This window comes from Mustela nigripes, chromosome 16 (genome assembly GCF_022355385.1).
Source record: "Mustela nigripes isolate SB6536 chromosome 16, MUSNIG.SB6536, whole genome shotgun sequence".
In the NCBI taxonomy this organism is placed as follows: Eukaryota; Metazoa; Chordata; class Mammalia; order Carnivora; family Mustelidae; genus Mustela; species Mustela nigripes.
In genome coordinates, this window is record NC_081572.1 from 3109036 (window position 1) to 3133226 (window position 24191).

The 24191-nt window shown below is 62.1% G+C and overlaps 2 protein-coding genes across 4 annotated transcripts in view; both read left to right on the forward strand.

Moving 5' to 3' along the window:
* The first annotated feature begins 3251 nt into the window (after positions 1-3251).
* The window catches only part of TIMP2 (TIMP metallopeptidase inhibitor 2), a 44979-nt gene continuing 24039 nt past the window's right edge, over positions 3252-24191 (forward strand). Inside the window, exon 1 of one of the 3 annotated variants that reach the window (XM_059378741.1) lies at positions 3252-3405. In XM_059378741.1, coding sequence (XP_059234724.1) covers positions 3276-3405 — 130 coding nt within the window. In that variant the 5' untranslated portion in view covers positions 3252-3275. Of the gene's footprint in view, positions 3406-10674; positions 10760-14726; positions 14806-24191 lie in introns of those variants that run through there. The other 2 variants (XM_059378742.1, XM_059378743.1) reach the window with 2 other exon arrangements.
* Positions 18282-24138, forward strand: CEP295NL (CEP295 N-terminal like). Its single transcript, XM_059380124.1, has 4 exons — positions 18282-18349; positions 18847-19009; positions 19196-19355; positions 22307-24138. Exons 1-4 carry the CDS (start codon positions 18282-18284, stop codon positions 24136-24138), a joined length of 2223 nt encoding a protein of 740 aa, XP_059236107.1.

The following is a 24191-nucleotide window of genomic DNA, read 5'->3' on the forward strand; positions in this document are numbered from 1 at the left end:
GAACCCACACTCCCAGGGCTCGCCCGTGCCGGGTGGAAAGGGCCTCATGCCCGAGGCCTGAGAGGTCACTCTGACTCTATTTACCCGACAGGAGCAGGAGGGAGGAGGTGCTGGCATTTCCTCCTGGACCCGGTGGGTGTTCACTCCGCCAAGCCAAGCCCAGGATGTGTTTGCAGGGTGTGCCCCGACATGAGTGGGACGGGTGACAGCTCTGCTGGGCTCCGTGCTGGAAACCTCTCTCGGTGGGGGAGGCGGGGGCGAGGTGAATGTTCCTGGTGGGCCGTTGTGGGCCGGGGAGTGATGTCCCCCTCCTCGGCTGGCCTGGCAGGTGCTGCTCCCTCCCATCTCTCTTAGGAGAGACTCTTAGGAGAGAGTCGGCCCGAGTCAGGCTCTGGGGCAGATACAAGCTGAGGTCCAGCAGGCTGTCGTCAGGAAGGATGTGGCCCGCTCCCCGATATCAGGGTAGAAGACGCTGGTTGGCAGCGAAGGCGAAAGAGGCAGCTACCAGCCCCGGGGCCTCTTCGCTAGCACTCCTCCTGGGCCTGGGTGGGGGCGGCTGTGGGCCAGGCTGACCCCGTCCTCCTCCTCTGGGTGGGGATCCAGAGTGCAGGCCTTGCCCCGAGGTCATCCTGCGTCACTCCAGCTCTCTTGGCGCTGCGGAGCGCGTGAAAGAACATCTCGTTGCCGGCCGCGGCCGGTCCTGACCTCCTCCTCCTTCAGTACTTCCTGGCCAGTGGCCTCGGTTTCCTTGGTCCTGAGACGGAAGAAAGCGCATGGAAAGGGCAGGTCCAGGACGGGAAGAGGGGCAGGGAGGTCCACGGGAGCCGCGGCTGCAGGAGGCCGTCTGACGGCCGGGGCGGGGGACGCGGAACCGGAGGGGACCCGGGTTCCAGGCACCGCTCCGACCCTTCACCGGCTACATCCTCGTGAGAGCCGCTTGACATGGGCGCCTCGTGGTAACATGGGACACAGGCACCACGTACTAGAGACCACGTCGGCCTCTCAGAACAACCCGTCGGGGGGGGGTTGTCTAATGACCCTTGTGTGGACGGGGGCGGCGGAAGCTGGGTGGGGCGCGCGAGCTGGCTGGGCTGCTGCGTCTGGGTCCTGCCGGCGTCCTCGGCCCCCCGCCCCATCCTCACAGAGGGAACTGCGACGCCCGCTGCTGAAAACCTTCCAACGCACTCAGAATCAAAGGTGCAGTCTCCCCCCTCCCGGCCCTTCTGACTGGGGTCTTAGCTGCCTCTTTTCCCTCATGTTCCTCCTCCTCCTCTGGCTCAGGGGTCTTTCCACCTGCTGCCTCTGGGACTTCTGTCTGTTCGGTGGATTTCTGAATGGCCTGCCCTTGGGACAGTGACCACTGTAGATTCTCCTCTGATGAGCACTGTTGGTGGACGGATGGACGGGAGGGCGGGCGGGCGGGCGGACGGGCGGCAGGCCAGGTCCCTCATTTCCAACCCCATGCAGTGGCCTGGCCCGCACCCCCCCACCTTGCCCCACCATCAAACCCGCCTCCAGGATAGTCATCACCCTCACTGTGCACCACTGCTAATGTGTCTATCTTGCCTAAAGGACAGGGTGTCCTTAGGTTATCTGTTTCCCTCATAAACTGACAAATCGACTTTCGATTCTGTAAAGTTCAATTGCACTTTTCCCCACTTGTCATAAAGAAAGGACAGAGGAAGCAAAGACCCTAAGCAGCCATCGTGTTTTGACGTTTGAATGCACAGCTGAAAAGTTAGCATCCTACATCGTTTCAAGACGACACGGTTCTATTTTACGGGAACAAAAGTGGGAAAAGTGACTTTGGATTCCTCAGGGTGCTAAAAATAACCACAGGGCCTCTTTAACTCTGCTCCCAGTTGTTTGCTGCGAAGACACATAAACAGAAAGGAACCGTTTTTTTCCAGCCTTCCAGTACTTTCCAGTCTCCGACGGCCAGGCCAGTCGGTAAGTCGGCACCACGCAGTTTAGTGGGCAATTACTCCTCCGTGTACAGCCCTCCAGCCAGACTACAGACGTCCTGCAGGCAAGAGCGAGGGCCTGCGCGTGACAGCACCGACCACAGAGGGGCTCAGGGCAGACTGGGTGACAGGCACACAGGGACCCCGGTGGCCACACTTCAGAGGCTTCTCGGCACCTCCAGGATCCCAGCCTTTCCTGGAACACAGAACTGTTTTGGGGAAAGTCCTTCAGTCCCACATCTGTGGGCGAAGGGAGGGAACTGTGAACAGAGCCCGGCTAACGTTTTCCTCCAACCCCAGCTCCTCGACTCCTGGGCCCACCCCTCTGGCTCTTGTCGGCTGGTCAAAAATATGGCCAGTTTATATAAAATCCTGTTTTGTTCATAGTAACCACTCCCCTCCCCCTCCGTCTGAACTGGCCAAGCGCACTTAAAATTCTAAGACCTCCATTTGTAAAAGGATTCTTCAGTAAGCTTCCCCAGGCCACCTACCACGGGGGGCGGTGGGGGTTGACCCCTACCCCGCAGCGCGCCTCCCTTTGGCTCAATCCCTAGCTCAGGGACCCCAGGAGTGGACGCGAGTCAGGCAGGGTACACCTCCCGTGCCAAGTTGGAGAGGAAGGGGCGGTGGGTGGGCGCCTGGTGCCCTTGAGGGGTGGGCTTCGGGTCCCAAGTGCTGAGTCAGGCCCCCCCCCCTCCCCCGCCCCCCCCCCCCCCGCCACGGGCGCCGCCCGCCCCGCAGCGGCCAACCGGACCTCGGGAGATCTGGGGGGGGGCGGGGCTGGGGAGCTGCGGGGGCCTGAGGGGCGCGGCCCGGGGCCAGGTGCGCAGCTGCGGGCCCCAGACGTGCCTGCGGGTCCGGGCACAACAAAGCCGGTTCGGGGGAGGGCGGGAGGCGCGGGAGGCGCGCGGGGAGGGGGCGGCCGGGAGCTCCCGGCGCCGCATTGGCCGCCCGCCACCGGGGGGCGGAGCCGGCACGCCTCGGAGCGCAATAAAAGGCCGGCTCGGCCCGCGCCCGCAGCGCACGCATCCACAGAAGGCCGTGGCAGCCGCTGGCGGCCGGTCGCGCGCGCTCCTCGCTCCCTCGCCGCCCCCGCCCGCCCGCAGCCGCGTCCCGCGCCCCCTCTCCGGCCCGCGACAAAGACCCGGGAAAGTTTGCGCGGGCGAGCGCGGGCCAGGTGCGGAGGGCGCGCCCGCGGAGCGCAGCGAGCCCCGCGCGGCCCCGGCGCGCCCCGAGGCCAGCGCCCGCACAGCCGCGGCGGCGGTCGAGCCCCGCGCCCCGCGCCCCCGCGTCCCCGCGCCCCCGCCCGCCATGGGCGCCGCGGCCCGCAGCCTGCGGCTGGCGCTCGGCCTCCTGCTGCTGGGGACGCTGCTGCGCCCGGCCGACGCCTGCAGCTGCTCCCCGGTGCACCCGCAACAGGCGTTTTGCAATGCGGACGTAGGTAAGCCGGCGACCCCGCCCCGGCCCGGTGCCCGCCTCCCCGAGGGTCCCCGGCGCCCCGCCCGCCCGCGTCCTGCCGAGGGGCCCACGCCCGTTCGCCGGCCCTCGGGCCTGCTAGAATCCTGCAAGTGGACGCCGAAATCGCACTTTCTTTTTCTCCTTTCGTCTCCCTTTCTTTGCGTCTCCGCCGAGATGCTTCTCAACCTCAACATTCCGCCGAAATTCCTCCGCAGCTCCAGCCCCAGAAAAGGGAGCCAGGGAGCCGACGGGGTTTGGCAGGCGGAGGACCCTGGGGTGCCAGCGCGGGGGGCGGGGAGAGTGGGGGCCACAGCGTGGGCTGGGAGAGTCCCGGCCCCGGGGCTGGAGGGCTGGGGACCCCGGGAGAAACTTTCCCAGACAGACCAGATGGGGCTAGGCTTCTCAGGCCCGAGGCCGGGTGGGGCAGGGCTTCTCTGCCTGGCCCTCTCCCACCAGCCCGGTTTGGGGGCTCCCCGGATGAAGCTGGGGCAGAATGGAAGCTTCCCTCCTCCGGCCAGTTCCCTGGGCCCAGAGGGGCGCGGGGAAAGGCAGGTAGAGCCCCAGGGGCCGCCCCTTACTCTGTTCCTGGGGGGCATCGCGCTCAGGGCTGGACAGGGAGGACGGCCCTTGAGTGCTTGGCCGCTGGTTGCCTGCAGGACATCCACAAAGACTGGAGACTTTGGGGCAAGTGGGGTTGTGTGGCTGCTTAGAATTCTCAGAAAATATCTTTTCCTCTGCGCACTCCTTTCCCCACAAAGGTGGGAGCGAGCAAGGGAGGGGGAAGCAGCTCCGTATTTGTTCTGACCCACGCTGGGGCCAGAGACCAGCAGGGAGAACGCAGCAGGAACGGGAGGAACCAGCGGGGCCCCAGAGGTTTCCGTCATGGCCTCCAGTTGCCCTGGTGAGGGTGCGCCCGATTTCCTGGGCCGAGTTCTGTTTAGCCAGAAGGACCCCTGTGTAGCAGGTGCAGGCCCCTGTCCTCCTCCCCGCCCCCTTGGCTTCTCAACAGGTTCAGGTTGAGCTTCTAAGTCGCAGCCGGTGGAGCATCTGGTTGCCAGGCGAGGTGTGGGGAGGCCGGCTGCCCTCACCTGTGCACACCCGGGGCCGGGGTGTCTGGGTTTCTCCTGCTGCTAGCCTTGGCCTCCGATCTCCCCACACCCCCAGGGCTCCTGGCTGCTCCCGGGTTGGGCCTGTGACCTGCCGCCTAGCCCGAGGGGACGCAGGCGCCCCCCTGCAGGTATCGCGTGGCTCCGCCACCTGGGTGTGGAGCGTGGCGTGTGCGTGCTTGCGATGCCATTTTATGTAAAGCCTGAGCCGGGGGGCATAAGGCTGACCCCTGATTTGGCTTTGGTGCCCAGCAGGATCTGAGAGCAAGGCACGCTGGCCTTCCTCTGGGGAGTCCACTGGGCGCCCAGGCCCCTTTGCTAAGAGCAAGGCCGTGCTTCTGACCATCTGGCTGGCGGGCAGGATGGTCCCAAGGCCCAGAGGAACCAACCGGGCTTGGTTCACAGGAGCCGAGCAGGCAAGGGCTGGGCCTGGGGACCACCTCACTCTTCAGCTGCAGGAAGCCAAGGGTTCAGGGTCCAGGAGCTTCAGCAAGCCTCGTGGTTCTTTCTTGCTCTGTGCGCTCCTCCCTCCTCCACCTGGATCTCCTGGCATGTGTGTCTCGTCTCGTTTCCTTGCATCAGAATCGTTCAAGAGCCTAAACTTGAACCCCGTCCCAGCCTGGAGGCCCTGTGGGGCTGCCCACGACTTGCCCGGTAAAGCCCAGTCCGTGAGGTTCCTGGGGCCGCCGTGGGGAATCCTCTAGCTGGGAGGCTCCAAACAGCCTGAGTTGCTTCTGTCACAGTTTGGGAGCCTGAAGTGCAAAATCAAGGTGTGGCAGGGTTGGCTCCTCCTGGACGGTCCAAGGGAGCATCTGCTCTGGGTTTCCCTCTCCCAGCTGCTGCTGGCTGCCAGCGCTCCTTGGCACCCCTGGGCTTGTGGACACGTCGCTCCGGCCGCTGCTCTGTTTTTAAGTGGGTTTCTCTGTACATGTCTATCCAAATCCCTCTCTTGTTAGAAGGAGCCTGGTCCCTGGGTTGAGGGCCCACCCTCGCCTGGCATGACCTCATCTTGCCTTGATCACGTCTCCAAAGACCGTCTTCCCAGATACGGTCCCAGACGCAGGTTCCGGGTGGACATGATTTTCGGGGAGAGGTCTTCGAGCCGGGCCGCTGCAGCTGGCCCTTCTGTGCCCAGCCACCATGGGATACAGAGCCGAGACACGGCTGGCCGTGGAATCCATCTCCCAGGGAAGGCTCTGGCTTTTCTGTGTCTGCTTCTCCTTTAAGGGCGCTTATTCATGACTGTCTTGCAATGATCCCAGGCTCTGGCTGAGAACAGAACTGCCTGGGGCGCTGGTAACCATCACTGAAGTCTGGGTCGCTTTGCGGATACACGGAGTCTGGCCCGGACCTCTGGACCTCCGCTCCACCGGTGACCTTGGGCCCCCTGGGGCTGTGACGCAGGGGCCCGTGAAGGGTGACAGCTGCGAGCACGTTGGGAGCCTACAAGCTGCCCTTCAGTGTGGTGTCCTGGCACCTTTAATTGTTGGCCTGGTGCGGGCTTGTTCCCTGGCCTGGTGTCTACAAGAGGCGGTTGACTTAAGAAACAGTCGGATTTCTGTCTGCCTGTGCGGGGACTTCTGGGAGCCGGTAGGACTGGAAGTGTGGTCGGCAAAAGGAGCTCATGATGAGGTCACGGAATTCGGGATGAAGGGAGCGGTACGTAGGTGAGAGGTGATTGGGTCCCTCCTGGAAGGCTCTGTTCCCCGTCTTTCCGGGAAAGCAAGGACAGGCGGGACGCGTCTCCTGTCTCCAAGCACAGCTCGCATGTGCTGCTGGCCCGACCCCGACTGTCTCGTGGACTCTGTGGCCATGGATGGCGGGCGTGGACGGCTCCCGGAACCCGGCCAGAGACCAGCTTTGGGCTCGCTCTTCAGGCGGTGCCGTCGTGGAGCGAGCCCGGAGGCAGTTAGCCCGTTGAGCGACTTGGCAGATCTGGGCCGTACGGGCTAGTTTCTGGAGTCGGGTAAATCCAGGAGCTCTGTGGATGGGGGCGGGGGGCGGTGATAAAATCTCACTTCTGGGGGCGGAGCCCAGTTCTACTCCGAAGGAGTGCCCACTGTGGCATCTTTCTCTGGGGTTGGCGTCTCTGGACACAGCTGTCTGCAAACCCCCGGGTGATCTCCGACACCAGGTGGAGAAGGACCCGTAGCCAAGGCCATGTGCTGGTTGCCAAGGCGAGGGGACCGGCCCCGTGCGTGCACTGATGGGGGTCCGACAGCAGGCACCAAGCACTCGGAAACTGTGTGTCTTCTGCAGACACGCGTGCTGGGCTCCGGGTAGGGGTGGCGGTCGCTCTGCAGAGCAGAGCGTGATCCGTGTTCTGACCATCTTTGCTCTCCTGTCCGGCTGGGTTTCTGTGAATGGCTACGCAGCGGCCAGCTCTGCCCCAGGGATTGCGAGGCCCGATCTCGTCCTCACGAGTGTGGACGTGGGTTTAGAACTGTGTGTGGCAGGTGGGCACAGCCCCGCAGACCCCTTCCCCGACGGCCAGACTGTGGCATAAAGTCAGACAGGTGCCAGGGTCTTTGGGCAAATGATAAATGAAGTCACCATGTGAAAAGGGGCAATGCATTTTTGGGGTCTGGAGGAAGAGGGTTTTGAAGGGAGGGAGCTGTGGGGGGAGTGCCCCGGACCTGGATTCGGACAGCGGCCCTGGAAGGCTGTGTCCCTGGGGGAGTGACTAGAAGGCTGCGTTCTCCCAGGGGAGTGACTAGAACCAGAGCTGCTGGCAGTTCCTGGGGTTGGGAGACAGAGGGAGAGAAATGTGTCCCAGACTCGGGTGTAGACGCCGTGCTGGGGCATTGGGGAGCTCTCCCCGCACCTGCCTGGGATCTGAGGGCAGGCTGCCAGCCTCCAACCAGGACACGCTCGGCCCTCGGGAACTGGCAGTCGTGGCCTGGGTTCCGTGAGCTACTGATGAGCGCGGCTGCCTCCCCGTCTTCCTGCTGCCTCAGCCGGTCGTCAGGCAGACACCCGCGCAGGCCGCATGGTCCGGATCGGTCAGCAGTATTTGAGCCTGTTGAGAATGAGGACGTGGACAGCCGCCAGGCTTACGGGGTTGGGAGGGACATGCAGCCACCCTCGTCTAGGTGCAGAGCCACTGATCAGACACCCGAGGGGCTGCAGGTGTGGGCGAACCCCTTAGAGTCCATAATGGCTAAGAGATGTGTTTGGAGGAGCCTAGAAGGATGGAAGACGCCGCAGGAGAAAGAGAACGCCTGCAGGAGACAGAAGGAAGGAGAGTGTACTGGGCAGGGTCAGCGCTTCTCCCCTGCCTTGGATGCTCCCTGTCCCCTCGGCACACACGCACAAGGGATCCAGGGCAGCCGGACCCGTAGCTAGGATGGTCTTCCTGGGAGGAGAAGAGCAGTGCTGGGACATCAGGGTTGGAGATTGTGAACCCTCACTCCGAGGAGAGATCAGGGAACACACACCCGGGCACAGTGAAGTGTGTCCAGCCAAGGCCAGAGAGTGTTCTGGGCGCAGATGAGGCCATAGAGGAGAACGAGGGGCCAAAGGACACCCCTCTGACTTATCACCTGCAGTCTTTGTCCCCTCCGAAGGCCCCAAGGTGAGCCATCGAGGGTGTGCACCTGCGGGTGACGGCAGGCGTGGCCCGGGGAGTTGGCTAAGTCGCAGGTGTCTGAATGGGTGTCCCGAGTTCCAGCCTCAGGGTCCAGGCCATGGGCACTGGTGTTTCTAACACTGTCCAGGTGATTCTGATGCCCACCAAGGTTTGTCTCCAACGCAGGCTACCCCGGACACTTGAGGTTCGAGAAAAGAATGTTCTAGGTTTTTAACATAGACATCGACACCTGCACTTGTACAAATTTTTTTCTTATTTTTAGACTTTTATTTATTTATTTGACAGACAGAGATCACAAGTAGGCAGAGAGGCAGGCAGAGAGAGAAGAGGAAGCAGGCTCCCCACTGAGCAGAGATCCCGATGCGGGGCTCGATCCCAGGACCCTGAGATCATGACCTGAACCGAGGGCAGAGGCTTAACCCACTGAGCCACCCAGGTGCCCCATGTATAAAATTTTAAATGGGCAGGTAAGTGTTGAGGCTGCTGGGTTAGGTTTCTGTCTTGGTGCCAGAGGGTCTGAGCACGTGTGGAGAGTAAGGACCAGGGGTAAGAGGGTCGACAAGATGCCCTGGAATTTGGGAGGAGAGGTGGCTGAGGGCCGTGGTGGAGGAAATCTTCCAGACCAAGGGAGGGTCAGGGGCAGTGTCTCCGAGGGCAAGTGGGATGAAGCTGCTCCCCCATTTGGAGCTGGGAGCTCCAGGGAGCCACTTGCCTGGACCCTGGGGCCCGAACTGGCTGGAAAGCTGGGATCCTTCCGAGCCTCCATCACTGTGCGGGTCTGTGACTCCGGGGGGAGAATGCGCAGAGACCCAGAGGAATCCCACTTTGTAGCTGACGAAACTGTACTGCCCCCTGGTCAGCTGAGTCAGAATACCCGGGTCAGGCTTCCCGGGGCCCCAGCGAGGCAGGCTGGACAGCTGTTCAGTCTAAAAAGCCAACAGGTGGGGTCTCTGGAAGGAAGGAAGCTGAACGGGGGTAGACGGAACCCGCCCAAAGCCAGCGGGGGGTGGGGGTGGAGGCAGGGAGACTCACGGGAGGGCCCGTAGGTGTGGACGCGGGGCAGTGGCCCTGAAGCTGGACAGGAGAGTGATTTAAGGGGCTTGTGGTCCTCCGGGAGCCGGCGCGTGCCCTCGGGGAAGGACTCGAGACATGAGGCAGATCTGGCAGCTGGGGGGTGGCGTGGGGGTGGAGGGCTCGTGGTGGGCTCGCCCCTGGGGTTTGGCCTCCGGCCTGAGGCTCCATTCCCTGCTTATTTCTGCTGGGGTACAGCGACCCTGGGGTCTGCGCGAGAAAGGCTCGGGCGGTGGCTCGGCACAGTGGGAAATGTGTGCAGGGACCCGGAGGGAAGGGGAAGGGGAACGTGGCGGGGAAGAGGGGGCGGCAGGAAGCGAGGAGACTGGCCTTTTCGAACAGGCCGTGAGGGAGGCCGCTGTGGAGCTCCCCAGCGGCGTCCAGGGGAGGGGTCCAGGCGAGCGCCTCTGCCTCGTCTCTCCAGCTCCAAACAGGAGCCTCGGAGGGGTGCGGGCGGAGATCACAAGAACCAGTGGAGGTCAGATGTTCAGGACGGTGCCCCCGGGAGGCTGTGTGTGTGTGTGTGTGTGTGTGTGTGTGTGTAGGGTGGGGACGTGAGCCCTCTCCGTGCGCAAGACCCTGCACTGTGTTCGCCGTCCGCACCCGACCCGGAGGGCGGGCCACACTGATGGACCACACAGGTTGGGGAGCTCAGGGAGACACGGGCCCGGTTTTGGTACCACCAGGAGGCAGCCAGGGAGCTGGGAGGAAAAGCACCCTCATTTGTGAAGGGAGGGTGATGGGGGCCTATTAACCTTGTCCTTAAGAAATGCTAAGTGCTGACAAGTGGATTCCCAAGGTTCCTGATGTCAGCTCCGGGTTCAGTCCTTACGCCCATTTTATAGAAGATCAAACTGAGGCCTGGCTGAGGAAGTCCTGCCCCTGAGACAGAGGCCGGGGTGGGGGCTGTTAACAGAGGAGGCTGACCTTGGTGATCCTGAGCCTCCTGGGCTTGGCGCGGGGGGGTGGGGTGGGGCTGGCTGCTCCAGGCGGTGGGGGGCGGGGGGGGGTGTGGGGGGAGAGGAACCCCTGGCTCAGAGGTTAGCCCCGCAGACTGCAGATGCGCCAAAGAAATAAAGCTGTAACCAGGGATCCGCGTTTCCGACCTTGAAGGACGTTTGGAGGGTATTAATTTGACGAGCCCAGCTGCCGCCCGAGTGCTTTCACGTTTTGAACGCGCGCGCGCTCTCCCTCCGGCTGGGGCCGAGTCTGGGGCCGGGTCTGGGGCCGACACACACACGTTTTGTTAAAACGCACACCCAAGCGCTCTCCATTTCTCAAGTTTCCGAGTGAGCATCCGGGTCAAGAAACAGAACATTGCTGCCCCCCCACCCCCTTCCCCGCCCCCTTCCCCGCCCCAAACCCTCCGGTGATTCCCTCCTGGCCCAAACTTCCCCTTTTCCCTTCGGGTCGCCCCTGGCCTGGTGTTTGGTGGCCGTTCCCTGGCTTTTCTTTATGCGGGTTTATTACTTTTGTGTGTATCTTTACATCACGAAGAAGCATGTACACGTTGAATGCTCACAGGAAGGTCTGGAAGGGTGTCAGAATTCTAGGCCATGGTGAGGTCAAGGGTGAGTTCTATTTCCTTTAGTTTATCTGCATTTTCTGAATTGTGTTTGATGAACGTGTCTTGGGTGGGTAATTTCTTCAGTCGAAAGGCATCAGGGATGGATGAGAGAGGCAGGGGAGGTGAGGGTCTCCTCCGGAGGAGGCAGACGGCAGGGAGGCCCCCCGTGACTGGGTGATGGCGCTGAGCCTGGGGGGGACACACGGCACCCCAGGGCCGCCTGACGCTCCCTCCGGTCCCCCGAGAAGGGGTCGCGTGGAGGGTTTGTGGCTCTGTGAGAAGCCTGTGGTCCTTCCTGGAACTCGGAGCCTGGCCGCTCTGGTGTCGGCTACCCGGGGATGTCACTCGCGTCCTGCACACCTGTTCGAGGTGCACAGGCTGGAGTCTTGAGCTCATTCACGGGTCTGGCTGAGGCTGAGGCTTTATCGGTCCCTTCCTGATCTGTCGTCTGGAGGCCTGGGCTGGGGGCACCATCACAGGCCCGGCGGGGCACGGGGTCCTGCCGCAGGCTCTGCCGACAGCCCCCGCTTGTACTCGAGGGCCCCGGGGTACAGACGCCCCCGGCTGCCGCTTTCCCGACGGCAGAATGAGAAAATGGACCGACATTTTAGAGGAAAAAGACAAACTGGAAAGTGTTGGGAGAAAAGCCAGCCAGAACCGGTTCTGAAGCCCAACTCCGTGCCCGAGGCTCCTTTCCTTGTTCCAGGATGAAAGTCCTCGGGATCCTGGCCCAGCAGAGGCTGGGAAGTCTCTGCGGGGTGAGCCTAGTGCAGACGCCGGGGAGGGCCCACCGCCGTCAGCCTGGGATGCGTGGCGCCCCACGCGCCGCAGCGCTGTCAGAAGAAAGCCGCCCCCGGCCCCGATTCGCGGCCAGCTCTCCGCACGAGCCCAGCCTGCCTGTCCTGTCCCCTGTTGCTTGTCATCTCCTTGCCCCCGGCCGGCGGGGAGTTCAGGGCACAGGGTTGGACGAGGGCCGTGGACTTGCTCACGACCACACAGGCTCACGGCACCAGAGAGAAATGATATCCTCGGGGGTCTGCGGCCCGGCCTCTGCCGCATCTCTCTGCCTGGTCACCCCGGCTGACCCTCCGCAGGCCGCCGTGTCCTCTCCGAGGTCCCATGACGCGGAGAGGGCGGGAAACAAGGGCAGGAGGCTGAAGAGAGCCGGGAATGTGTTGGAGGCAGAGCCGAGGGGCGACGGGCCCATTGGGCTGCGTGTCCCGCGCGCTCGCACGTACCCGGCGAGGCCTGTGCTCACGGTGACCTCACCGGCAGCGGCTCCAACACCGGGGGAGATGACCCGAGCCTTTGCCCGCGGTCACAAGCCCACTGGGCGTCCCTGCTGGAACCCTAGCTGGTCACCGGAGCTTTCAGGAGACGGCATTTTCCATCACGGGTCGGGGAGAGAGGATGCTGGCCACCTGTGGGCTTCGGGTCCATGGGGGACCGTGCTGTCCGGAGGACAGAATCCATTTCAAGAGGGTGATTTGACTCTGTGACAGTGGGGGCTGAGGGGGGCCCACACAAGGCACCCTGCTTTTTGGGCAAAGGGTTGTTGGTCGGACGTGGGCACACAGTTCTCTCCTGGGGCCTCTCGTCTAGCGTTGAACCTTTCATCCCTCGATGTCTGGGAGAGAAGGACCAGCCCGGCATTTCGGGAGGGAGCGGCCGTAGCGCAGAGCTGGGATGTGTGTCCCCCGTCCCGGGTTCTCGGTCACGACATCCTGTCCCTTCAGCCCGGGTGGCTCCAGAACGGAGAACAAATCTGAGGTGGTCTTTGTTCTGCCGGCGCCGTCCTGGGAGACCCATCCTCCCCCATCGGACATCTCTTAGATCGAGACCTCGCCTGTGTCCGCCCTTCCAGTGCAGAAGCCCTCGCCAGCTCTCCCCTGACTGGCAAGGAGGCCTCCTTAAGGCAGGTGAGGCCCGTGTCCCCTCCTGTGTGGATGGGGAGTGGTTGGATGACTCGCCCAAGGTCAGGCCACCGCGGGCTGCTGCCAGGAGTCGAAGGAGCCCGGTCCTGGCACGAGTGTCTGGTAGCGGGATGGGATGTCACCGCGCTGGACTTCCCATGGCTCGGTTCATCTGGCTCCGGGGCTGCCTGTCCTTGGAAGGGCTTGAGGAGAGGGTTGCGCTGTCGCAGCCTGAGCGCTGGAGAGGGCTGGAGGGCTTTCAGCGAAGCCCCCCTCCGATCAGGCAGGCGGCTCTGTATCCAGGCAGCCATCGAGGACACATGTGAGCGTTTAGACGAGAGAATATTCCTCTCCGTCCTGTTTGTCTTTGGGAAACGTTGGAAACACCTACACGCATGGCAGCGGGGGTGGGGGGGGGGCGGTTAAATCAATCACAGCTTTGGACGCTCCGCGGGACCAAATGGTGTTGGGGTTTTTTTTTTTTACGGGAACTCGGATGGGGGGAGGGGGAGTCCGACGTCCTCGGCCCGGCGTGCGTTTTCTCACGTTCCCGCGCCGTGAGCGCGAGTGATCCGTGTCCCTGGGAAAGTTACAGCTCAGCAAAGTGAGGGTCCAGCTGTGGAGTGCGGTCCCGGGTGGGGGAGAGGGGTGGGCGCCGAGGGAGTGCTAGGTGGGGAGGGGGGGATGTCCTCGCTCGGGAAGCAGTGCGGAGAGGATGGCCCTGGTGGCCGTGCTGGAGCGTTCGGGAAGGCCGGCAGAGGCCCTCTGAGCTGGAACGTGTGGAGGCCACATCCGTCTGCCACCCCACACCGCCCCTGATCTTGTCCCTTAAGGGCGTGGGTACACCAGCCACATGCAGAGCTCGAGGGCTTGACGGTGCTTGCTGCGGAGGGATAGTCCCCATCTACAGACCCTGAAGAGGGACCCCAATGAAAGTGGGTGGCGGGGGTGGGCTGCGGTTGAGCCCTCCCCTCGGGAAGAAGGCCTCCCGGGGCCCTTCAGCCTCAAAGGCTTTTGTCCCCGAGACTCCCACACTTCAGCCAAGTTCCCGTTAAGAACGGTCTCCTCTCCAGAAACCAGACCCCGAGATCGCTTGCTTTGACTTCTGAGGGCCAGAGTCCTGTTCCCCAAACTGAATCGGTGGTGAGATTCGTGGAGGGTGCCCCAGCCCTAGCAACGAGGTCAGATATGTCCGATTGCTTTGGGGGCGTGGGTGGCCCAAGGGGGCCCGGGCTGGGAGCCCTTCTTCCCTGCCCCCCCCCCCCGGTGAGTCCTGCAGGGCAGTGACCCCCTGGAGCAGCAGGTGTCCCGCACCCGAGGGGGAGCGGACGCCCTCCCTGCGGCGGGGAGGGGCGGCAGGTATCGCGCGGGGATCCTGGGACAGCCGGGAAGAGCCCCGGCAGGGAGCACCGGCACGCGCTGCCAGGCTGGGGAGGAAAGGACCTTCTCGCCCAGAGCCCCTCCTTAACACCGAAAGGGCACACATGCCAGACCTTCAAGATGCCCCTGCGTCCGGGCCGTCCCCCTACAATTTGGAGCCAAATTGTTGTGTTTGCTAGACCCACAGCAGGTGTCCTGCCGGGCGCTTGCCCTCCGGCTGGCTTGTCACTGCCCCTGAATTCACCCCTGCTCTGATGTCACAGGCCAGCAGCTCTGTGGTTCCCGTGGCAGCAGCCTGCCATGGTTCACCAGCTGGGGCAGACGCCGGGCCGCTGGTGGAGGTGGGGAGCTGCGATCCAGCCTGCTTTGGTCAGTGGGTCCCGGAGACCCCAGCACGGGCCGACCAAAGTCCCGTGGTGCCCGCCCCTCATCTGTGGTGGGGCGGGTCTTGTGTGTGCCCCGTGTTTGGGGCCTTGGGAAGTGGGACTGGTCAGGGTGGCCAGGCCGCATGCCCAGAAGGCTAGTTTGAAAGTCCTGTGCTGTGGGACTCTCCCTGTAGAGTTGGGTGGGGGTTAGGGGGCAGGACGGGGTTGGGGAGGAACATGGTGGTTTGGGGGAGTGGTTATCGTGCAGCAGGAACAGCTGTTGGTCAGGGCCACCACCTGACCTGCACTGTGTCCCTGGAGTCCGAGGGGAGAGGGGAACCCGATGACTGGCCTCGTCAAGGGACATCGAGTGAGCCACCGGCGGGTCCACTGTGAGTCTGGCCCTGTTCTGAGTCCAAAACTGGCCAAGGCAATAATGGAGACATGATGAGCCTGAGCCGTTCCCTCAGGGCCAGGCTGCCCGGCCATCTTGGCCTTCTAGAACTGTCCCAGGCAGGCTGTCCGTCAGGATGATTGACAGTTAAACGTACAGATCTAAAGCCCCCACTGCAGGATTCTGGTGCAAAAATCTGCTGTGGGACCTGGCCCGGATTCCTGCCTACTGTGACTCCCCCACCCCCCACCCCGGGCCCCCAGGGATTTTGATACAGGCGGTCCAAAACCCAGCTGGCTTTAGGAACCACTACTCTGGGACTTGGCTGAGAGTCAGGAAGTGGGCAAACCTCGAGGCTCTGGGTGACACAGACTGTGTCACCGAGTGTATTTTTAGAGGCCGGAACTCAAAGAAATGGGAATTCAAAATGTTTCTGACGTTTGTTTTATCCGGGCTTGGCTTGGATGCCTTCAGTGATGGGTGTCTCACTACCTACCAAGTCAGCCCAATGATTTCAAGACAATCCTGTAGGAAGTGCTTCTTTCCACCTGGCCGGTTTCTGCCTCCCTGTAATGTGCTCTTGGTCTAGCTCCGCCATCTGGAGACACGCACAGTAAGTACCATCCTCTTCCCCGAACAGTGTACTGAGCGTTTGGGTGTTCCTAATGACGATCAGTGCCCTTATTATGGCCATTTCACAGAGGAGCAAACCGAGGCCCCCCGAGTTAGGAAGCTTGCACCGGATCACACAGTTCATACTCTGCACCAGCACACTGTGCTGCTCTAGACTTATCTGTCACCTGGGAGTTCCCCTGCAAACCCTCTTGGTTCCTTAGGACTTTTCCTCGGTCGGGTTTTTCATTCTCCTCCTGACCTCAGACTGCGGCCTCTTCCCCCTCACTGAACACTCTAGTTGTTCTGAATTCTTTCTGTGAAGTCCAGTCCCTCCGTTGTTCAGATTTTCTCCTTATTCAGTGAAGTTGCACACTTGTCCCTGTCTGTTTCTTGTTTAGGTGAATTCCTGAGCATTTCAGTAGTTAGACTTTGATCATGAAACTGTCCCCCGACGTTTGCGAAGTAGACGAAGTAGACGAAGTAGACGTTGTGAGCTCTCGACACCTCTTTATGGCTATTCAGACCCACGTCTGTCGGCTGTGTGCCTGGGGGCGCCGCATCCCCCGTCTTTACAGCTCTGTGGTGCTCAGACATTCACAGAGCCTTCTTGTAAGCCGCGGGCAGTTTGCAGAGCCCCACGGGCCGCCTCGCTTGATCAGGACGGCCTGTGGCGGGGGAGCAGGATGGGCTTCTCCTGTGTCGGCCTGCATCTTCCACTGCCCTCCAGCTCGGCTCGCCAGGGCCCGGAATGCCCAGCTGGGATCCGAGCCGGGCATCACTGGGCTGGACCATTGTCCCGCTTGTTCTAGGTCCCTCTAACCTCACAGGGAAAGATCACACCTCCTCTGTTGGCCGTGCGTCTCTGCCAACCTGTCCCCGCTCTACATTTGTGCGGTGAGATTGGGGGCCCATGTGCGAGTTATAAATGTCTTCCTAGTACTTGGTTCCTCGTTATGTTGGACCAGGCATTCAAGCCCATTAACAATCCTCTGTGCAGGGGTGCCTGGGTGGCTGAATCAGTTAAGTGTCTGCCTTCAGCTCAGGTCCTGATCCCAAGGGCCTGGGATCAAGCCCCATCCCTGCATCAGGCTCTGCCCAGCGGGGAGCCTGCTTCTATCTCTCCCTCTGCCTGCCACTCTGCCTACTTGTGCTCTTTCTCTTAATCAAATAAATAAATAAAATCTTAAAAAAAAAAAAAATCTTCTGGGCCAGAGGGGCCCCTGACCAGTTTTTGCCTCCCGGAAGCATCTGACTCTTGATTTCAGCTCAGATTGGGATCTCAGGGTCGTGAGATCAAGCCCCTTGTTGGGCTCCGCACTCAGTGTGGAGTCTGCTTGGGATTCTCTCTCTCTCTTTCTCTGCCCCTCCCCTGCTCTCTTGCTCCCTCTAAATAAATGAATAAAATCTTTAAAAAATCTTTTGAGCTTGAGGAGCGCCTTCCAACACCGCAGCTGGTTCTCTGTGTCCCTGTGGGTCCTTGGAGGCTGGCTGTCCCCCGTTAGACTTGGTAGGTTGGAGTCACACACCCGTGTACTTGACTCACAGAAGAGCCCATCCATGCCCCGTGCCGCTGACTCCGTTGATGCTCTAGACGCAGTTTTAGCAAGCTCCCTGCGTGTGTGTCGGGCTGTTGGGGGAAGGGAAGCTAGGGTGCTGTCCGTCTGTCTGTGCCTCACAGCCAGAGCCGAGGACAGAGGAAGCTATAAAGAGTCGACCTGTAGAGCCCAGATTATATGCTGGGGTCATTTCATGTAGAGGCACTGTGTCCTACATATATATTTTTTTCTTTCTTTTCTTTTCTTTTTTTTTTTTGGTTCTATGCATTTTAAAAGCCCTAAAGGGATTCCTTATGTTTTAGTCCAAAAGCTTATCTGCAGTGTGCCGGAAAAGGTCGAACTTGATCTGTTCTGTGGCCTCTCAGAAGACAGAAATTATTAACTTGGCACATGAAAGCGTAAGCTTTCGTTCTAGGGAAATGTTCTCTGGCCATGCCAGCTAATGGGGGCCTTTCTGTGTCTATTTTTATATGTTTCAAAGAAGAAGTGCTAAAACGTGTCACCTAGGCGCCGAGCCGGTAGGCCTTTGGAGAAAGGCAGGAGCATTTCTGTTGTTGCTACAGAGGCCGGGAGATGTCCTTCGAGGAAGGAGAGACTGGACCAGGCGTGGGGAACCGTGGGTAGGGTGAGGAAGAGAAACCCACACGAGCAGTGTTCTGGCCCTGGACCTGGGTCGCGGTGGGAGGGGCATCAGCCCAGCTGGGGAGGGGAGCTGGGTCAAGAGCTGCGGGCCCGTCCTCAGGCCCACAGCCCCAGGATCATTGACCTTGTTAGGAATTGCCGGGGAGATGGTGAACTGACCGGGGTCTGGGCCCCTCCCTGCTGACGCAGGGCCTGGGAATCTGCATTTTAACTGGCGGCTCAGTGGACCATGCTGCAGGTGGCCTGTGGACAGTGCTGGGACACCTGCTGGTGTGGGTGAAGATGCCACGTGCTGAGTTAGGGCGGTGCCTACACCCGAGCGTAGAGGTGTCGGAGTAAGGCTCAGGGCAGGGGGAGGCAGAGAGGCTGGTCAGGAGTCTTGTAGGAGGGGCGCAGGTGGGGGAGGAGGCCGGGAGGAGGCCGCTCGAGACCCTGGTACCAGGGAGCGCCGTTTGCTAGGGCCGCCTTACTCAGAGTGTGGTCCGTGGGCCTGAGGATCGCATCCCCGGGGAGCGCCTCACAAGTCAGAATGCCGGCCTCACCCCAGACCTGTGGGATCAAAATCCAGCTCCGAGCAAGATTTGGGAGGCCTGGGGACGGATCTGGCCTTTCCGTGTTTAAGGAAAATACCTGAATGGGAAAGGGGAGAGTGATGCGTTCGATGAACCGCGGTAAAAACACGCAGCAAACACTATGGCCCAGCCCGTTGCACAGAGGCCTCTCGCGATGGTGAGTGCGCGGGTGGTAGGTTCACCCCAGGACAGAGTCCTGGCTCCCAGCACTGAGCCTCCTCCGCCGCGGGGCCTGCGACTCAGATCGGGGGTCAGCCTGCTCGGGCATGAACCCTTGCTGTCCTGCTTTGATCTGTGTGGCCTTAGGCAAGTTGCTTAACCTCTCTGAGTCTGTTTCCCCATCGGAAAGTGGGGATAGGGCTGGAGCTCCCCTGTCGTGGTGAGACCAGGCGAGAGCGATGGCCTGTGCCACGGAGGTTTACATGGTGGTCAGTGTCCTGTCCACACATCAAACTCCGTTTGACCGTTTTCTTCACACACGTGACCTCATTTAGTTAAATGTCTGTGAAATCGCGTGCAGTCCTGTGGGCCCAGATGAGCCCTCAGATCATGTTGTGGGTTCCAGCCGAGAAGAAGGTTTATGCGAGGTAGATGGGACGCCCTACGTTCCCTGAGGGGTGCGCTGTCCACGTCCTGTCATTCTGATGACCACAGGCATCGTTCCGGGGGCCCAGGGCCCCACTACCACCTACAGCGTCATGGCAGCAGATGCCGACACTTGGAGGGCTGCGGGGTCTGTCCCAGCCAACTGCCACGGATCAGCCACGTGACCGTCCACCGCGTGCAGGTTGGGCCCCCTGCAGGTTCTGAGGGCACCGTGAGGACAGGCAGCGGGCGGGTCCTGGGCACATGCATGGCTTCGCCTGTGTCACCCCTCCGTAGCCCTGTGCGGGCTGCCTTGTGCCTCTCGTATGCGGGAGGGAGCCACGGGACTGGAGACCCTGCGGTGGAGTCTGTCCTGTCTGACTTCAGAGCCCCGGGTCTGTGTCCCCCCCCCCCTCAGGCCTCTGATCGTGGCACAGTCGGCATCGCTGCTCATGGGCGTGAGGGGCCCTGGAGTCTGCTCTGGGCCTGGCGCCGGCTGGTCGCCCACAAGCAGGTCTCCCCCGCGGCCTGGCAGGGGCTCGTCTCTGCTGGAGGGCGACTGGAGCGACTGGCCGGGGGTAGCCACCACACTGGGGCCACGGGGTGTGAGAGAATGGGACCAGTGTCTGCTCGGCACGGGAGGCCAGACGGTGTCCACCGCGCCGTCCGTCTGCTGCTCTGAGTGGGGCTTGTCGGGGCGGGGGCTGCGGTTTCCCTGAGGGGTTGAAGGCAGCCAGCCTGGGGCAGACAGCCGTCCGGCGCGGGGGGAGCAGGAGTACGAGACCAGAGGGAGAACCCCAGGACACTCAGAACACTCCGGCCTCACGTTCGCGCGGGGGGCCGGGCTGGAGGGTGGCAGCTTGGAGGAGCTGGGGGCGTGGGCGGAGGGCAAGCTGGCGTCTGCTGGGCATCACGGGGTTTTCAGTTCCTGAACTGGGAGCTGACTGTAATTTCCGCACTTTGTCCTCAAGAAGTCTGTCCAGCCGTTTTCTGTTTCCATGCATTTGCCCGTCTCGCGGAAAGCCAACTCCGTGGTATTGGTGGGGGGGCCTCTCCGGGGCTCTGGGTCAGGGTGACCGAGCGGGAGCGGGAGAGGCATGTCCGGGCGTTACTAACCATCGCCGTTAACAGAAGGTGAGCCAGGGGACCGCTGGCCCCGGGGTGCGCTTTCCCTAGCTCCAGGGGTCTTCCAGAGTGGACAGGGGACAGTCCCTGCTCTCCCCTCCTTGTCCAGACCCCACAGTGGCCGTTCGCAGGGCGGAAAGAGCCCAGGCACATCTGCGACTCGGACCCAAACTCCTGTCTTCCCCGTGAGCCGGGAAGGTCGGCCAGTCCGCCTGCGCTCCCACGGCTTTGCTCTGGGCCCGCGCTTGCCTTTCTCTGGGGCGCACCCTCCGGCGTGCGGTTGCTGGGACATACGGCAAATCTGCGTTTACCTTTTCAGAATCGCCCAAACTGTTTTCCAAAACAGCTGCACCGTTTTGCATTCCGCCAGCGGCGTGGGAGGAAGCCGGCGGCTTGAAGTCCTCACCAGCACTTGTTAGGGTCCGTCTGTCTCGACATTGCCGTCCCGGTGGGCGCGAATGGTCCCCCGCGGCTTCCGCGTGCTCCCCCCTCCCGCTGACGGGCGATGCTGGAGCCTCACGCTTCATGAGCCGTGTGCCTTCTCTTTAATCGAGTGTCTGTTTTGCCTTTTTTTTTTTTGGCCCGTTTGAAGATCGGATTGTCTTACTGCATCTCAAGTGGTTTTCAGAGTCTGGATTCAAGCTTTCTGTTGCGCGTGTGATTCTCGGGTCCTTCCTGCCAGCCTGTGCCTTTTGTTCTCTCTTATGAATGACGCCCCTCGGCTTGCAAATGTGTTTAGTTTTGATCCCCCATCCTCTCGGTTTCTTCTGTTCCTTGTGCTTTGGGGGTCGTACCCGAGGAGTCCTTGCCTGACCCGAGGTCGTGAAGGCACACGTGTGTCTCGCGCCGAAGCGATAGCTTGAGACCTTGCGTTAAGGTCCGTGCTCCGTTTTGAGTTCATTTTCATACGTGGTGTGATTTTGCACAGGGCTACGATCTGTCACGAAAACACCCAAACTATTCCTTTTCCCGTTGAGTTCCGGGGGCTCCTCTGCCGAATCCCGGGCACTCACGGCCGGCGCCCTGGCTCCCCCCAACCCCGGTTCATCGCGCCGGTTGGCAGAGTAGCTGCGTGGAGTGCTCACCGCTGTTCTGAGGGTCTAACCAGATCAGATTTACCGAAAGCCGGTGGCCGTGTGAGTGGCCTCGGTTGGTCAAAGGCACTGGGTTCACGAGAGCTACACAGACCCGTCTCTGCCACTTGCCAGCTGTGTGATCCGGTGAAGTTTCTTAAGTGGGCCCTGCCTCAGTTTCCCCACCTGTGAACCAGGGGTGCTGGTGGCTCCTTACCCCACGGGGTTATCGCACGGAGGATGAGCAGATAGCTGTAACTGTTCTGTGTTCCGCGGACCGGACGCGGGGTCGTCTTCCGACTCCTGCCGTGCCTCTGGGCCGGCCTGGCTCAGCCTGGCTGCACAGACACTAACGTGGAAGCGGGGGGCGGGGGGTGGAGGAGGGGCCCTCGGCACGGCCTGCCCCTGCCCAGGAAGGGGCTCCTTTAGCCCATCGGTCTGGCTGGTCTTGACATCAGCAGGTGGCCACAGGTGTGAGTCCACGCTTTGTTGGTGTAAATGCCCCTCCTGGTCTAAGAGGGCCTGCGGGGCACGGGTCCCTTCCTGATGCCAAAGTGTCCCCCTCCGATAACCCCACAGAAGAAGAGCTCTGGATTCTGAGAAAAGAAGCTTAAGCCTCCCTGATGGGTTTGCGGTGGATTCTAGTACCACACGGACACGCACACATGCACGCACACGGACACACGTGCACACTTGCACACCCCCCACAACCCTCATGTGTGCACCCACCCGCACCTGTGCATGTACACACGTGCACGCACGCACACTAATCCATACCTGCACGCACGCACTGGCACACACAGGCACATGCACACACGTGCACGCACTCACACCCTAACCTAGAGGCTCCTCCTCCATCTTTCCTCCCGCCGTGTGTGAGCAGCCCCCCGCCGTGTGTGAGCAGCCCCCCTGCAGAGCCCACTTGCGCCCTCCGACCCCCACCAGTGTCCCAACACCCCTCCTAAGGTGGGAGATCAGGTGGGGGTCTCAGCCTTGGCACTGCTGACCAGGGGGGCTGAGCCACTGTCCAATGTGGGGACCGTCCCAGGCAGCACAGGTTGTCTAGCAGCGTCCCTGGCCTGCATACGCCAGGTACATCTCCTCCCCCAAGTTCTGACAAGAAAAAATGTCCCCAGACGTGGCCGATGTCCCCTGGAGAGCAAAACCACACCCCGCTGAAAACACCTGCCCCTCAGGGTCCTGTTAAAGGTGTGCCAGACAGATGGGGACCTGAGCCCATGCCCTTGAGGGTGGGTCTTGGCCTAAGTGACTGGGAGGGATGCGTTCTAGCTCTCGTCCTGCATTCAGAGCTGCGTGTGCCTTGTCTCCAGGGGCTCGCTCTTCTCAGAACGCTCTGGGCGGCAGAGTGTGTCGTGGTCGTGCGGGCTTCGCGTGGGCCGGCCGTGGCAACTGTGGCTCTCCGGCCCCTCGCGCCTTGCTTCCTGCTCTTGGCTCCCGCCACCGTCGCTCTGAAGCCGTGTCCGCACAGGTCACCAACATGAAAAGAAATGCAGACAGAGCCGCCGGGCTGAGTCCCAGCCCCGAACAGCAGGCCCCGCGCTTACAGCAGAAGCACAGGTTGCTGCAGGTCCGCGAGAAGGGACCCCTGGCCCTGCAGAGACAAGACCTCCCTCAGCCGAAGAGCCCACAGCCCCCGCGCCTGGCCGAGGAGCTGGAGGCCCCCGGCCAGCCCCAGCACGGCCGGGGCCTGGAGCACCTGTACTTAGCCCATCGGTTAGGTGCTGGGGGAGGACAGGCCAGGGAGCACCGGCCTGACTCGAAGGGGCCGGCCCAGCGAGGAACAGCCCGGCCGCCCAGGGCCCGGGAAAAGCACAGAGCAGCCGTCCAAGAAGAGAAGAGTCACAGAGATCACAGAGAAGGGCTGGCTGGACAGCAGGCCCGGCTCACCCAGGCCCAGAGGAGAGCCGCGGGCCCCGAGAAGCTGGGGGCTCCCAGAGCCGCAGGCCTCACCCGTCGCCCCCTCTGCCCCCGCGAGCAGAATAAGAGCAAGCGACCGCCTTTGATGAAGGCCCGCGGTGGCCACCGTCCCGCTGACCCCTGGGGGAGCAGAGGGGTGGACAGAGAAGCGTTCTTGGCTGTCCCCGGGGCGTTCGGGCATCTGCAGAGAAGAGAGAGAGGAGGAGCCCGGGACAGGAGGCGGCGGCCGGGAAAGGGGACAGCTCCTCCGGGTCAGGGCCGCGCCCATTGCTCTCTGGATCAGAGCCCCGAGGGAAACACAGAGGACCCAGAACAGCCGTGGCCCATCTGCTGGACCCACGGAGGGGGTGCTGCGCCCCAGGCGTGTCTCTGCAGACGCGGGGACAAGAGCAGGTGGCAGAGGGAGCTGGAGTTCGCCTTCCGGGAGCTGTTCAACACCAGCAGGGAGCTGAAGAAGCACTTGAGCTTGCACCTTGCCCTGGGGCCCGCGGCGGATCCGAGCGCCGGGGACGAGCTCAGCCCCCGCGACCTGCAGGAACCGAGGGGGGAGTCCCAGCGCCACCAGCCAGCGGTGGGCCCAGCAGCGGACGTGGAGCCCGGCACGGAGCCCACGGGGCCAGCGCAGGCAAAGGCCCCCGAGTCCCGAACCAGCTTGGAGGAGTTCTTGAGCAACCTCAAGAACCAGAAATATCTCAGGCCGACCACGTTCCCGTCTAAGACCATGAGTGAACCGTTGTCTCCCAAGGCGGGGGTGTTTATCGGTGCAGAGAACCGGCTCCTGGGTGGCCTGGGCTCCAGGGAGGCGCTGGCCAGACCCGACCCACTGGCGGGGGGCCCCCGGCGCCGGTTCCTGCAAGAACAGGCAGACGGAGCCAGCCTCGTGGCCTTGTGGCGGAGACCAGATGGGCTGCTGGAGCCGGTGCCCGGGACGGGGCCCCCGGGGCTGAGCTGGGAAGCCCGCTCCCAGGCCGGGCTGGAAGGGCAGAGAGAACAGAGAAGGGCAGGCCCGGCCTGCCTGACGTCTTACTCCTCCCTAGACCCCGAGGAGGAAGGGGCGTGTGCCGGTGACACCACTTCCCCCTGGGCCTCCAGCTTCATCCTTGACGATGACAGGCACAGTCAGATGATCCATGACCTTCAGCAGCAAATTGAAGAGCAAAACAAGTTGCACAAGCAATTTCTCGCAGAAGCCAGGAAACGCTTGCAAGAGTTTCAGAGGATATGATAAGAGCTGGCGTCCCACCCATGATAAAAATACATCACTGATAACAGGCGTGA

Coding starts and splice junctions, on each gene's coding strand:
- CEP295NL (XM_059380124.1), top strand. CDS start 18,282: ATGAACCGCGGTAAAAACACGCAGCAAACACTATGGCCCAGCCCGTTG. Junction 18,350..18,846: donor CACAGAGGCCTCTCGCGATG/GTGAGTGCGCGG, acceptor TGATGACCACAG/GCATCGTTCCGGGGGCCCAG. Junction 19,356..22,306: donor ACTGGAGCGACTGGCCGGGG/GTAGCCACCACA, acceptor CCTTGTCTCCAG/GGGCTCGCTCTTCTCAGAAC.